The sequence below is a fragment of the Panthera leo genome, chromosome A3 (assembly GCF_018350215.1).
Source record: "Panthera leo isolate Ple1 chromosome A3, P.leo_Ple1_pat1.1, whole genome shotgun sequence".
Lineage (NCBI taxonomy): Eukaryota > Metazoa > Chordata > Mammalia > Carnivora > Felidae > Panthera > Panthera leo.
In genome coordinates this window covers 116,941,064-116,955,366 of record NC_056681.1, presented here as the reverse complement: position 1 = coordinate 116,955,366, position 14,303 = coordinate 116,941,064, and the positions used below count along the sequence as shown (strand labels likewise).

Sequence of the window (14,303 nt, the reverse complement as noted above, 5' to 3'; positions counted from 1 at the left end):
ACACTGTCCTTTCTCACACAAATATGGGTATGCAATGAGTACATGGCAAGCTTCCCCCAACACCTACTTGGCATCTCTACCCATTTTTTGATTTTTCTTTTATGTGCGTGCATGTGTGTGTACACAGGGGGAAGCTGAAACAATGTCATAAACAAGGTTGGATAAAATTAAACTGGTCCTAGTAGGAGGGCTTGCTGCCCCGAGGATCTCATAAGTGAACCAACCTCAGCCAGCCAGCCTGAGAATCCAGCCTGTTCCTGATGTTTCTATGGGGAAATATGTCCAGACTTATAGTCTTTGGGAAGCTGTAATGGTTGAAATACAACTTGTTCTAAGTTGGGGATGTCCTGTATTTAGTGGGCCAGAAAAGAGCAGCTGCCATAACTGAGACATTAGAGTAGAATGTTTGAAGTCACAGGCAGGGGGAGAAAGCATTTATCATTCCTCATGGCTCAGACCAACCACTGAAGGCTGGACAAGAATTACCCTCCCCCACCCAGGGGTTTGTTCTGAGCCTCTTCCTCTCAATTCTCTCCCTTACTAGACTCTAGAGGAGGAAGTGACCCATCACCAGGGGGATTAAATGCCATTGTATCCTGGACTCAACAGGGTCCAGGAAGCCAAGAGAGTCCCCAGAGCTGCCTGTGGACACCTGGTAGAGAAAAATGCCTCTATTATCCCCAGAATACCTGCCCCTCTTGCAAAGCCAGATTTGTAGTCCTGAAAGCATATTTTTGTGGGAAAGACCTAGAGGCCACCACCAGGATTGACTCAGGCCATGTTCTAGGAAGGGTCAGAGGAGGAAACCTTCGAGGTGATTCAAAAAGATAGAAGTTAGGGGGAATCAATGGGGCCAGCATGGGCCACAGCGCAAAGGGAAGAGAGTGTGGTCATCATGGTACTGATGTGGCTCAGAAGCCTGACGCTGGTGACAGATGGGACTGGAGAATTGGGGGGGTAGGCAGCGCTATCAGAATCTGCCTCTGGGTTTGAGATACTGTGATCGGGGTGGGGATCCCTCGGGATTGTCCATGGTGTCTATTAGGGGTCAAAGGAAGACTTTGCCAACAAGGGCTGGGCTTAGCCTGTCTAGTACCTTTATAGCCCCTCTGTACCCTCTGCCACCATCCCAGATCCTCCTGTGCTAGTCATCAGACCATGATCATCCTCTCACAGAACCCAGGGGATGACAAGAGCCCCCTTCTTTCTTCATAGGAGGCCCACTCAGCTGGGGAGTACATTCGGCACATCCAACAGGCCCTGGACATCTTCTATGAGGAGGTAGGAAAGAGCAGCCGTATGTCTCTCCTCTCCCGCCAGCAACCTATCTACTCCCTCACTGGGCATCACCTCTGGGCACATCTAGGCAAGCTGTGTTTAGTGAGATAGGTGCTGAGAAAAGCCCCGCTGTGAGCAGACAAGGGCACCTGGAGGGGAAGGAAGGGGAGGGAGGCAGGGACAAAGCTCCCTGAAAGGGAAATTCTAACTGGATCACACTGTACTGTTTGGTGGCAAAGAGCTTGCCTCTGGAGCCAGTCGGCCTCTTTGTGGCCAGGCACTGTGGCTTACTAGCAATGTGACTTGAGGCCAGTGATTGCTGTCTCAGCTTCCCAAGCTATAAAGTGGGCCACTAAAGAAGACTGAGATGATACAAGTCCCATGCCCTCTTTGTTCCTCAGGTTCTTCATTGGTAAAATTGGGGAGGAGGAAGTTAGATTGTAGAGGACCCCCTAGGCTCCTTCCAGTAGTAACCAGCATCCCCCACAACGGCCTGGGGACTAACGAAGCTCACCCCTCTGCTCCCCCACAGCTTCCAAGGGCTTTCATCAACGTGGTGGAGGTCATGGAGTTGGCTGGCCTGCACCAGGGCCAAGGTGGGAAATGCGACCTGCCGCTGGCCGCTCAGTGAGTACACAGCCCCAGGGCGAGGGCACCTGGGGAGGGTGGGACTCACAGGTGCCGACAGATGGACCAGTGCGGGCAGAGGCAGGCGAGCCTATCCAGAAGGCAGATATCGGCAATTAGCCAGGGGCTTGGAAGATCATTCAGAAATACCTCTATGCTATTGAATGCCTACTGTATGCAAGTCATTTTATTTCTCTGGACCCCAGTTTGCTTTTCTGTAAAGTGAGACACACACCAATGATCCTTAAGGCCTCCGTCACCATCTGTGATTGCCCTGTGCTGCCTCTCAAATATGGAGCAATGGGCATCCAAGACACCGGTCTTGGACCTGGGTCTGCCATGTAGGAGCTGTGGGACCTTGCACAAACTAGATAACCTCTCTGGGCCTCCTCTTCACCTGTAATGCGAGGTCTAGAGGAAATGCGTGTCACAGGCTTGGTCCCTGTGGGGCAGGTGCTCAGTATAGCGGTAGCTTTTAGAACATCCTTGAAAGCCAGGCTTAGAGCTAAGGTATGTTGTACAAGACATGAATTTCTGTTGGTGGCTGGAATTTATTAAAGCTCAGCTGTGACCCTGGCAGGAAGTTGTCAGCTTCTGAGGCCAGAGGGTCACCCAGACTTCCTGTGAGGCTGCTATGGAAGAGGAGATTCTGCAGGGGGCCGAGGAGTCCCAGCTGGGGGTCCCATGGATTTGCTGGGAAGGTGACCAGCTGGTTCCCATTCCCCTTGGGAACCGGCCAGGGTGGAACAGGCAGTAGCTAGGAGGTGTGAACGGCTCCTGCAGGATCTTCAGGTCTGCTTCCCAAGAGGCTCCCCGCTCTGGAGCCCTGAGGGCAAGCGCTAAGCAGCTGGAGGTAGAGCTGGGGCCCTCCGGAACATGGAGAGAGATAAGGTGGTGATGGCAGTCTTTCCAAACCTCCAGCCCTTCCCTGGAGGAAGCCCAGGCTTGGGCGGGAGCAGCCAGGTGGCAAGGGGACCCAGATATCGGGTGCCAGTTCTCCCACCTTCTCTTTAAACAAGCACCTGCTACCCCTAGTGCCCAGTCTGTGACCTGGGTCCAGGAGTCACCCAAGGCTGTGTGGCAGGAGCACCTGTGTATTACCATCCTCCCATGCAAGGCAATACAGGGTCCAGGCCTTCTTCCCTTGGTGGGGGGAGGGGGTCAGCCACCCAGGCACCTCTCCACAGGACCCCTTCTCTCCCAGGAGCAACTGCACTTGCCTCGCGCGTTCCCAGGAGAATTCTCTGGAGATGCAAGAACTGAAGAAAATGAACTGGAACTTCCAGGTGAACCCGCAGCCCTCCTCCTCCTGTCCCAGCTGGGAACCCCCTCTACTCCCAGAGCAGGGCTTGCTGAGAGCAAGGCCTCTCCCTAAAGGCAGATCACAGGCCTTGCAACCCTTCTCCGGGTGAAAAGAACACCAAGTCAGGCAGGGAGAAATCTCAGAGAAAGCTGGGAGGATTCCTGCCTCGCTGCCTGGTGACCAGAGTAGATGCCACGTGCCAGACATCGTCTCTCACCCAGAGGAGGCAGGGCAGGTGTCTACCGCCCTGTTGGGCTTTAGCCCACCCCTGCTTCCCTCCATCCCCAACTCTGTGTGCACCCCTGCTGTCCCCTCTTGCTATGCCCACCCCACATCTTTCTTCTACGTCTCCATCTTGTGCACAGGACAGGTCTTCTCACCTCTTCCAAGAAGTTTCCCCTGCCTAAAAGCCCTATCTGGTTCTCATGTTTGTTTTGTTGTTGTTTTTAACATCCTGGCCCTTTTTTCCAGATGGAGTGGAAGCTTTTTTTTGTTTTTTTAATGTTTATTTTTGAAAGAGAAAGAATACAAGCTGGGGAGGGGCAGAGAGAGAGACACAGAACCCACAGCACAGAGCCTGACAGCACAGAGCCTGCTGTGGGGCTCAAACTCATGAACCATGAGGTCACAACCTGGGCCGAAGTCAGACGCTCAATCGGCTGAGCCCCCCCCCCCCCCAGGTGCCCCTAAAAGCTTCTGGAAGAGAAGCCCATCTATCCCTTTTACATGGACACTCATCCTCCAAGTTTATAGGCATCTTGGGGAGCTAGTGTTGAAATGCTCCCCATTTGAGCTAGATGTGGAGCCCCGTGTGGTACTTCAGCTCTTCATGCAGCAAGAACAGGGGAGGTCTTTGGCCCAAGCAGTCTGGTCAGAGGTTCAAATCCAGCCTCAGAGACTTCAGAACAGAACAGGTGGTGCCCAGGTACAGGCAGGATGAATGCCTGCACGTGCACTGGAGCATCCCCTGAAGTCACGTTGGGTGAGGGTGGGCTGGCCCCTCACAGCCAGCACAAGGCAGGACTAGAACCCATCTGCCCAGTCCTGCCAGGAGGGTTGAGGAACCTCTCTCCCATCCCCAGAGTGCCATCTCCAGGTTGTCATACTGGCACCAGTACCTGCAGCGTGAAGATTTCGCAGTGGTCGTGCAGCCTTTCTTCCAGAACACTCTTGTCCCCCTGAACAGCGTAAGCCACGGGCAATTCTGGGAGGCTATTCTTAGGCGATATACTTCCTTCTGTACCTGGGCTTTTTCTGACCATGTAGTTCTAAGAGGGCTCCTAGGGAGTTGCTTTTTCTGTTTACCTTTTCTTTTGGTCTGAATGGAACCTGGATGTACTTGGAAGGAAAGGGAGAATGTCAGCAGTGACCAAGCTCCCCAGGCATGGCCCTGGTATTTGCTAGATTGGGATAGAATGGAAAGCTTCCTATTTTTTTTTTCAACTATCAGGGCAGGGATGCCAAAGGAAAAGGGATGGACTGGGGGTGGCTATAATTTAGGTCTTTTAAAAAGTTCCAAAACTGGGGAGTTTGTCCATCAGTATCCGAGACAACTGGCAGCAGAATTGGAAGGGAAAATGCCCAGGGTGCCCGCAGGGGTGGGTAGCTGCACCTTTTTCCCAGAAAGGTAATCCCTTTGCCTTTGGTCACAGAGAGGTGGCGCTGACCTCACCTTCTTCTCCGAGGACTGTTTCCACTTCTCAGAACGTGGTCACGCAGAGATGGCCATCGCTCTCTGGAACAACATGGTGAGTGGCCGAGCACCTAGTGGGCTGTGTGTCAAAGGAGGCAGCTCAAGGCTGTTGACCGTTGCCCAAAACAAAGACCTACTGATGGAAGGAGCCCCTTTCTCCGCAAAGCTCAGAATGGCGGCATACCTTATTATTTGTCCTGACAGATTCCATTATTTTAGCAATTTCCCAGTGCTGGGTGGGGCGGGGGGGATAATTTTGTAATCAGATAAACAGGATGAAAATAGCAGCTTCAGCCCCTTACCGTGTGACCTTGTTGAGGGTAACGTGTGTGCAGCACCAAACACAATCGTTAGCATCCAATAAATGCCAGCCCCCAGGACTCCAGTCTCAACACATTCCCAGTTATCATTTTCTGGAACATCACAAAGAAAAGAGCCACCCAGCCTGTCTCTCCAGTCCTTTCTGATGGGGCTAATGGGGACCTTAGGAAACGAACATACAGCCGAGGGGCCACAGGGTCACCTGGCCTTGCCTCTGATGGCTGGCCACTCCTCTACAATCAGCTGTGTCGGCACAGAGCTGGACCAGTCACCACAATAGCTGTATCCTGTGGCGCAGAGCAAATGAAATGCCTTTCCAACCCAGTGGCTTCTTTTGATCTTGGCTCAGCGGGTAACCCAATCCCCACCCCAACCTGCATTCTCCCGTTTCTCCCATGGTGACTAAACACATCCACACTCCCACTTTTACTGCCGTTGGGGCTGGCCGGGGCTCTGCCGGCATTCCCCGGCGCGAATATTCCCACACCTGCCTCCTTAGCCAGCAAGCCCAGCACTGCCGTCCCCTCAGCAGCATGCCAGCACGTTCCATCCTTGGCCTACTTAATCAGTCTCAGCCTTCCTCTCCCTTTGTTTCCTGCTCTTGACACCATAATCTGCCCCCTGCTAAAGGTTTCGTCACAGTCTATCAGCCCAGGACTTGGAATTACAGTCAAAACATCCTTGCGCTCCCTCCTACCCAACCTCCACGGTAATCTTTTTAATCAAAGTTTGCACAACATAATTCCTGAGAGCAGTTTTGAAGTCCAGTTCTCCTTCACAGCTGAGTCCCATGGCCTCATTCCTTTTATATCCCCTCCAAAGAGTGGGTGTCTGTGCACAGTCCCATGTATCCCCCTGAGAGCTCAGGGAAAGCCACAGGATTTGTTTTTAATGTTTATTTTTGAGAGGGCACGAGCAGGGGAGGGGAAGAGAGAGAGACTCCTAAGTGGGCTCCACACTGTCAGCAGAGAGCCCGACGCGGGGCTCAGTCTCACAAACCGTGAGATCATGACCTGAGCAGAAATCAAGAGTCAGATACTCAACTGACTGAGGAACCCAGGTACCCCCAGGTGAGAGGCTTTTATACACAAAGGCAAGTGGGAGGGGATTAGATATGAAAACAAAAGGTGAATGCTGCCATATTAGTAACATTACAAGACTGTCTGGGGCTCCCAGCCACCAGTGTCCTGGCCATATCCCTAATTTTAAAAAACTAAAACAAAACTGAAATCATCTGAGAGTATCTTATCCTGTGCTAGATAATTTAGGGAATTTGATAGTCCAGTGTTCTCATCCAAAACCATCTCAGATATAAAGTTATTACATCATGCCAACTTTTCAGATCGTCTTCTGCTGTCACCTCTAGAGTGACATATGTAATAGTCCATTAGAACCAGAAAAGATCTTAACAGTTCATCTAGCCAGAATGCTCTAACTAGACTACAGGGATATGAAGCATTTTGCCCAGGATCGCACAGCCTGGTCGTGGCCAAGCCGAGATTAGACCATGTCTAATCTATCCCCTAGTGCCCTGGCCACAGCATCACCCAGCCTCCCCGCTCCCAACTGGATCAGCACATATATAACCAGTGAATTCATGTCTCACAATGACAGTCCTATGACATAGTGTCTGCAGGCTTTGGCCGACGCTTGCCAGGCACTCTACTGTGGCCACAAACACACTTTACACTATTTCATCTTCTGCCTCTCCTCTCGCAACAGATTATGCCTCCTTCTCCAGCGACCTTTGCAAAGCCAACACCAAAAGCACCAGCAGCATGAGGCTGTTTTCCTTTTTTTTCTTCCTACAAGCAGTTTTTCCTTCTTTTTTCTGATGTCTGCTCCCTCTTCACTAGAAATCTTGCTGTCCACTAACATTTGCATCTGCCCAGGGGCCGGGTGACCACGCGAGCCTCCTAACCGGTGTCCCTGTGTCTGGGCTTACCGCCATTAGAACAGCAAAGCTCAGCTGTGGCCAGAGGTTAGAATAATCTGGGAGATTTTCACACTGGCAGCCAGTTTGGCATATCCACTAAGGCTGAGCATTTGGATTCCCTGTGACCCAGCGACCCCACCCCCATGTAGATCCCCAACAGAAATGTACATGTGGGCTCACCTGAAAAGTCACAGCAGCACCGTTCATAATCCCCAGGCAGGAAGCTCCCCCCATGTCCACCAATAGAATGGATAATCAAAATGTGGCACATTCATGCAATGGAATACCTTACAGTGAATAAATAAGGTTCAACGACACGCAACTATGTCTATACATTTCAAAAACAAGTGAATTAATGTATGGTCTTTGGAGGGGAGAGGGTAGTACTGGAGGGGAGGGGAGCTCTGGAGTGCTGGCAGTATCCCGTACCTTGATCTGGATGCCGGTTACACGGGTACATTTGATCACAATTTACCAGCTGTTCACTTATGATCTGCACTGCTTCTCCTGTTAGCTTCGGTAGAAAGTTGATTTAAAGAAAAAACAAGACAAACAACCACTAGTGCCTGGGCCTCATCCCCAGAAATTCTGGATTAGTCTGGGGTAGCCCACAGGTTTTGTAGGTTCCAAAAGGTCTCAAGTGATATTATTGTACAGAGTTTGCAAACCACTGCCTTCCATCTGTTTGCCACAGGGCAGCCACAGGAATCTGTGGAAATGAAAATCTGACCAAACTTCCAAGGCCTGCCCCTCCTCGAAGGAGAAAGTCCAGGCCCCTCAGCATAGCACCCCAGGCCTTCTGAGACTTGGCCCCAACTGACCTCTCTAGTGGTCACTCCCACCACCCTCCGACTGGCAGTTGGGCTGTCTGGGAAGGAGTAGTTTCCTGCACCACCCATGGTGCCTCTGTGTGTCTGCTCTTGCTCATTCCCTTACATCTTGGGCTGCCCTTGCAACCTTCTCCGAATTCATAGCCACCTTAACACTCAACTCAGATGCCAGCTCCTAGAGGAAGCCTTCTCTGAATCCCTAGAACAGACTAGAAGCCCACTCAGCCCATTGCACCCTGCCCCAGGCCTTCTCATCTGAGCTTCTCCACTCAGGGCTCCGTGACTCCAGTTCACCCACCCAGTCCCTCATCTACTCTTTATTGAGCATCACTATGCAGTGGGGACTATTCCAGGTGCTGGGGAAGGGAACATCCTTGCACTCCTGGGCAAATGACAGACAAAAACCAACAAATCGTTAAGAATTTCTGACCATATTCAGGGCTTTAAAAGAGGGTGGGGGCAGGTACTGTGACAGAATAATGGCGGGAGCAAAGGCCTCATCGAAGAGTGACATGTGAACTGAGAACTGAATGTCAAGAGTCTGCCAGGCATGCAGAGGTCTAGAGCCAGAGTGTTCCAGGCAGAGGAAATAAGACCTGTGTGGGCCCGGAGTCAGGAATGAGTTTGAAGTGTCTGAGCAGCATGGAGGCCAGTGTAACTGGAGGGAAGTGAACAAGGTCAGAGAGGTAAGCAAGAACAGGGCCATGTCCTTGGATGGCTTCCAACAGGGGAGCCACGAGACCTGGTGTGCCCTTTGGCTGCCATATAGCAGTGGACTAGAGGGAAGGAAGTGGAGCCCAGGTGAGAGACAAAGGTGCCTGGGCCCAGGGTGATGACAGTGGAGAAGGAGCAAAGGAGTCAGATTTGGAATAGGTTTTGGACCGGCTGATGGGGGAGGTAGAAAAAGAATAAGGGCTGGCAGGGGGGTGGGGGGGTGGGTAAACAGGTGATGGGGATCAAGGAGTGCACTTGCTGTGTCGAGTCCCGGGTGTTGTAGGGACGTGTTGAATCACTGTTATACGCCTGAAACTAATATTACACTGGAATTTAAATTTAAAACAAAAAGGAATAAAAGACTCCTTTATTCGGGGTCAAGGAATAAAGAAAAAAAATCAATTGGGTGGGTGGTTGAGGTGGTAGAAAGAAATAAATAGGCTTGAGGGGAAAAAAAATTGAAAGTTCTCTTTTGGCCATAAGAAGTGTGAACTGCCTTCTAGAAATCCACCTGGAGGCATCAGGTAAGCAAGAATGAATCATGATCAGGAATGGAAATTTAGAAAAAACAAAATGTGGGAGTTGTTAATGGGCAGGGGTATTTGAGGCCATGGACTGAGTGAGGCCTCCTAGAGAAGAGTAGTTGGCAAAGAGTGTGGACCAACCACCAGGCAGCCCCTGGACCCTCACTCCAACTTTGGACTCCAGTGACAGAGGAGGAGGGGGTGGGGAAGGCAGGAAGGAGAAAAGAAGAGGACCTTGTTCTGGGAGCCCAGGCGGGAGAGTGTTTCGAGAGGGAAGCACCAACTTTGACAAATGTTGCTGAAAAGTCAAGAAGACAGAAAAGTGAGTAGTGGATCTGGCAAGCTGGAGGTCAAGGTGACCTTGACCAGAGCTTCAGTCAAGCAGTGAAGGTAGCTGGCTGACAGCTGGAAGGTACATTGGGCACTGGTGACAAGGAGCCAGGAGAAAGGGAGAAACAGATGCAGTCATCAACCCCACGTGATCCTTACCTTCCTCTGTGCCAGTCGGTTCCTGGGTTCCTGGAATGTCCAGGAATCAGCCAACCTGACCTTGAGCGTCTATACTGTCCCTCGACGGTGGTTCCATTACAAGAAGTTTGTGCTTCCTCAGCTCTAAGGAAGTAGCAAAAATACATATATAAACCACCTCAGTGAGCTTTCATTTCATCTTCTCAGCTGCTGCTCACAGCCACCGAATCGGGGTGGTCGGGACAGGGTTTAGTGCCCCACCCCTGACCTCAGAGCAGCCCAGGAGCCTGCCTGGCATGGCAATAGCAGCAGAACCAGGCCCCAGGTGATGCTCCCACTGTGCTGTGCCAGTCACCGCGGTGTCTCTCAGGACCAGAGCAGCCGACCCTACCCTTCTCGTGCGAAGGAACAGGTGTAAAGAAACAACAGAAAGCAAGATCACGGGCCAGGTGTGGTGGTTAGCTGGCATCTTGTGCTTTCGCTTCCCCTACGGGCAGTACCTGAGGGGCTCAGGACCAGGCAGGGAAGCAGATTCTAAGGGTAGAGGCTACACAGTCAGGATGTGTAAACAGGAGGGAACGCACTTCTCAGCGCTGGCCACGGCAGGGGACGCCTACAGGCTAATGGTGCCGGGAAGGGGTATAGAGTGGCTTCCAGGTCATCCTCAGAGGGTCCCAGGATTCAAAGTGTTAAGCAGAACCTCTCTGAACAACAATCGCTCCAGGGATGTTTCAGGTAAACCTCTACATCTGTGTGAAAAACAACGTAGCTCAAGTGAGAAACTTTGATTTCTTAAGGTTGGCAAGCCAAGTATATATAGTAAGGACGTCACAGTAACCAATATGTTTTCAAAGTTTTTCTGAAACTGACTAGCCCCACACACTTCAAGTTGGTTAATAGGATGATCAACATTTTATAAAATTAAAACTGCAGAGTGTCTATGATCACAGCCACCCAGAAGGGAAGCAGGAGATGGTGAGGCTGGGCCAGGCCTTTCCACACACTGGCTGTGGCAGGACCGATCCGTGTCTCCTGGGCCCCAGGGTCCTCCTTGGTAAATCCAGGACACAGGCTCAGGGTCCCACCCTGCCTGATGGACTCTGATCCGCCCCTTCTGAATCAGAAGTCAGGTCCAGCTCTGGCCAGGGCAGCTGGGATCTGATGTGGATCTGTGTTTATTGCTGGTGTCAACCCACCCTTGCCGAAGGAGGGAATCAGGTGTGAGATACTCAGCTTCAGAGGAAATCACAGTGTCCTTTCTCTCTCTGCAGCTGGAGCCAGTGGGCCATAAGACAACCTCCAACAACTTCACCCACAGCCGAACCAAACTCAAATGCCCCTCTCCTGTGAGTAATGTCCTAACATCCGGCCTGTTCCATCCAGCATGAAACAGATGCCTAGGGGGCAGGGGTCCCTGAGACCTAGAGGCTCAAAGGAGTTCCCTGGGAGCTTTATCATCACGCAACTGCCATCATTCTCACCTCTCCTCCTTGTCCCTGAAACTTTACAGCTCCTCGGGGTGTGGGGGAAAGCAGCAGGTCCAATGGAAGAGGCACTCAGGGGAGGCAGTTGAAGGGGCACTGGTGGGGGAGGGGGTGCTGTGCAGAAAGAAGTAAGACACCGTGTCTGCTGTGGAGCGCAGATTCCTTTTCATCCCGTCCCAGCACATCCTTTCTTCCCTTACTGCCCTCACCAGAATGGCTGACCAAGCTCCTAACATGTTCCCCAGCTCTCCCCTCCTTTCCCTGCCCTCCTGTAACCGCTGCCAGGCACTACACAGCCTACCTGGAAAGTCACTCTAGTCTTGTCAAGGCTGCTTGAAACCTTTCTCTGGTCCCACTGGAGCATCCAGAGGGGAGACCCAGCTTCCTCTATCGCCTTAGACACACTATGTTCCTGGAGAAAGGATCAGCTGCCCAGCCAACCCCCACAGTTGCCAGGTCTGTGCTTTCACTCTGCCACCTGCTCCTCCCAGAGGCTCATCCCCATCTCTGCCTGCAGGAGAAAGCCACACCCTGTAAGGCTCAGGTGCTGCCCTCCCTGGTCTACTCTCCTGTCCCCTCACCCTAAGGCTGCTGCCTCCAGCACGCATCCGTGTTCATCCCTTTTCTGTTCACACTTCTCAAAAGACTGGGACTGAGTCTCCTTTGTGATGTGATTGTCTCTGAACTTGGCCAAGACCGTGAGAGTGGTCACGTTCTCGGCACACTCTCAGCTCCTACACAGGGCTCCACACTCCTGTGCACAGAGGAAGGAGAGAATCCAGGGAGGCAGGCAGGCCTGAATACCTCCTCTTCTGGCCCTTCTCACGCTCGGGTCTCAAACCTACCACAGGACCAGCTGTCCTTCCACACCGACTGTCGTCCCTGCTCACGGGCACTCCTAGGATGGGGGAATGGGGACAGCTGTCCAGTGGTGGCCTTGAGGAAACAGAGGTGGGGGCTCTGCAGCCCCCAGGACTCTCTCCCTCTCGTCGCCTATCAGTTCCCAATCTCAGTATCAGGTTGACAGGGAAAAGAGATACAGGTGAGAAACTAAAAGGAGGTTATAGCTGGGTATTGACCACTTTGGATACCCATCCGCATTCAGGAGGTTTGAGCACAGTGTCGATGAAGGATGAGCAGAGAAAATGGGCGAGGTTATTGCACCATTGTTCCCCGGGGCTAGGGACTAAGCGAGCCCAAGGTGGGCAGAAGGATGGTTTTCAGAGACCCGTAACCCCTGACCCTCTCTTCCTCCACAGGAGAGCCCTTACCTCCACACCCTGAGGAATAGTCAGCTACTCCAAGACCATTCTGAAACAGGCCCCACGGTGCTGTCCTGGGCCTTGCCTGTGGCGGCAGGAGGTGGCCTTGCACTTGGTGTCGGCGCGGTGATGGCATGGAGAGCCATAGGAGGTCGCCAGCGGGAAAATCCTCCAATGAGCCTCAACACTATGAGATTCTAGGCCTCCAGCCACGGGCATGCACTCATCCCAAATTCCCCAGCCACACTCCTCACCAGCCGTCTACCTCAGCCACCTTGGCCACCACAGAGAGCATTTGCTTCGTCACCTGGTGACATAGGAAGCCAAAGGGACAGTCACGACTCCTTGGGGCCCGGAGCCTATGCTCCTGGAATTGCCAAATTTAAATAAAGGCCAAAGTCATTCTATTCTTGGGTTAACCTGCTTGAAGCTCTCGCTTTCCATCTGTTGTGCGACGCAGGTGTGGGAGCTGGAGTCTTTCATGTCCTGCCTCAGCCAGAGCTGCCCAAGTGATGGCCAACCAGAGCCCAGCCTGGCACCCGATGAACATATCGCCAGTCACCAAACCCACTATGTAAAAGGTGGGGAAAATGCTGGCCACCAGGTGCTGGCTAGAATATAGTGGGGCTGGCTGGCCACCATTCACTCCAACACATAGCTTTTCTACACCTGTTTCGTACCCAGGACAACGTAGTGCACAGTGATACTTGCAAGGGTGTGCATGCCACCAACTCCCTCAAAAGACAAACTCCTTCAAAAAAGCAAGAAGCTCATGACAAGGTACAATTCTGTTCCTGGGCATTGGAAGGTAAAGGTGCCTGATCCCTCTGAGAATAGGAAGAGTTCCTTGGGGAAAGTTATCATCTGGAAGAGAGAAATTTTGAAATGCCTTTAAAAAAAAAGGGGGGGGGATTGGGACATAAATACTTTATTTACCTTCACCTGATTTTCTCAAAGTGCTAACTTTAGGAAAGAATTCCTCTTTCTACGTTACCAGATGGTGGAGAGAGCACTAGAGAGAGGCTGAGAATACAGGCTGCATTCCTTGAGCCCCTGAGCTGGATGTCTTACACAGATTCTCGTGTATTCTGCACAAAATCCCAGGGAGGAAGTGATGAAAACTAAAGGTGGTAGTTGCACAACATTGTGGATGCCCTTGCTCTGAATGCCACTGAACTGTTCACTTTAAAATGGCAAATCGTAGGCCACGTGAATTTCACCTCAGTAAAAAATAAGAGAGAATTCCATTATCATCTGCATGCCAAGGACCTCCCTGATCCCAAAGATTGGGGTGACCAAGAATGTGAGTTAGAATCCCCAGGCATACCATTTGAATGGGGGGGGGGCCTTCAGAGCAAACCCAACACCAGCCCGGGCCCCGGTTTCTCAGATATTTCATCTGTAAAACGAAAGTCCTCATTTTGCCTGCTTCACAGCACTGCTTGGGGGGGGGGGGGGGCATATAAAAATGCTCTGTAACTCTAAAATACTACATACATAAAAGGGGATTGTTTTCTCGTCTGTGAAGAGTTGAGATAGGGTTCAGATGGTCAGGGAAGTGGAGAGGTTCAGAGACGAGTTGGGGGATTGGGCAGTCACGTACCAACAAAGACTGCTTGTCTTCCATTCGTGAAGGTCCACTATCTTATCTCTCTGGCAAACAGAATGAGGTCCCCAGAGAACCTCGATCCAGCCCCAGGGTTCATCTGGTCTCCAGTTTCGGTTTCTGTACTATGGGAACAGCATACCTGCACCCCCCCCCCCCCATTCTTCCTATGGACCAGAAAACATAGTGACCAAACCATACATTTCCTAAAGACCCACCACATTCCAGCTTGTGCTCCTGGCTCACCACAGTTAATA

At 51.8% G+C, this 14,303-nt stretch overlaps 1 protein-coding gene and 1 long non-coding RNA gene across 2 annotated transcripts in view; one reads left to right on the top strand and one right to left on the bottom strand.

Annotated features, from left to right (window-relative positions):
• Nucleotides 1-12,859, top strand: part of PLB1 (phospholipase B1) — a 143,031-nt gene extending 130,172 nt beyond the window's left edge. Inside the window, exons 53-59 of the mRNA XM_042933363.1 lie at nucleotides 1,216-1,281; nucleotides 1,811-1,905; nucleotides 3,110-3,191; nucleotides 4,291-4,395; nucleotides 4,861-4,956; nucleotides 10,966-11,040; nucleotides 12,438-12,859. Coding sequence (XP_042789297.1) covers nucleotides 1,216-1,281; nucleotides 1,811-1,905; nucleotides 3,110-3,191; nucleotides 4,291-4,395; nucleotides 4,861-4,956; nucleotides 10,966-11,040; nucleotides 12,438-12,641 — 723 coding nt within the window. The 3' untranslated portion in view covers nucleotides 12,642-12,859. The remainder of the gene's footprint in view (nucleotides 1-1,215; nucleotides 1,282-1,810; nucleotides 1,906-3,109; nucleotides 3,192-4,290; nucleotides 4,396-4,860; nucleotides 4,957-10,965; nucleotides 11,041-12,437) is intronic.
• LOC122216476 lies at nucleotides 7,238-10,261 on the bottom strand. The gene is made up of 3 exons (XR_006200922.1): nucleotides 9,963-10,261; nucleotides 9,716-9,838; nucleotides 7,238-7,672 (listed from the first exon to the last, which is right to left on the bottom strand). It is a non-coding gene; the product is annotated as an uncharacterized LOC122216476 (long non-coding RNA).
• Nucleotides 12,860-14,303: the final 1,444 nt, after the last annotated feature.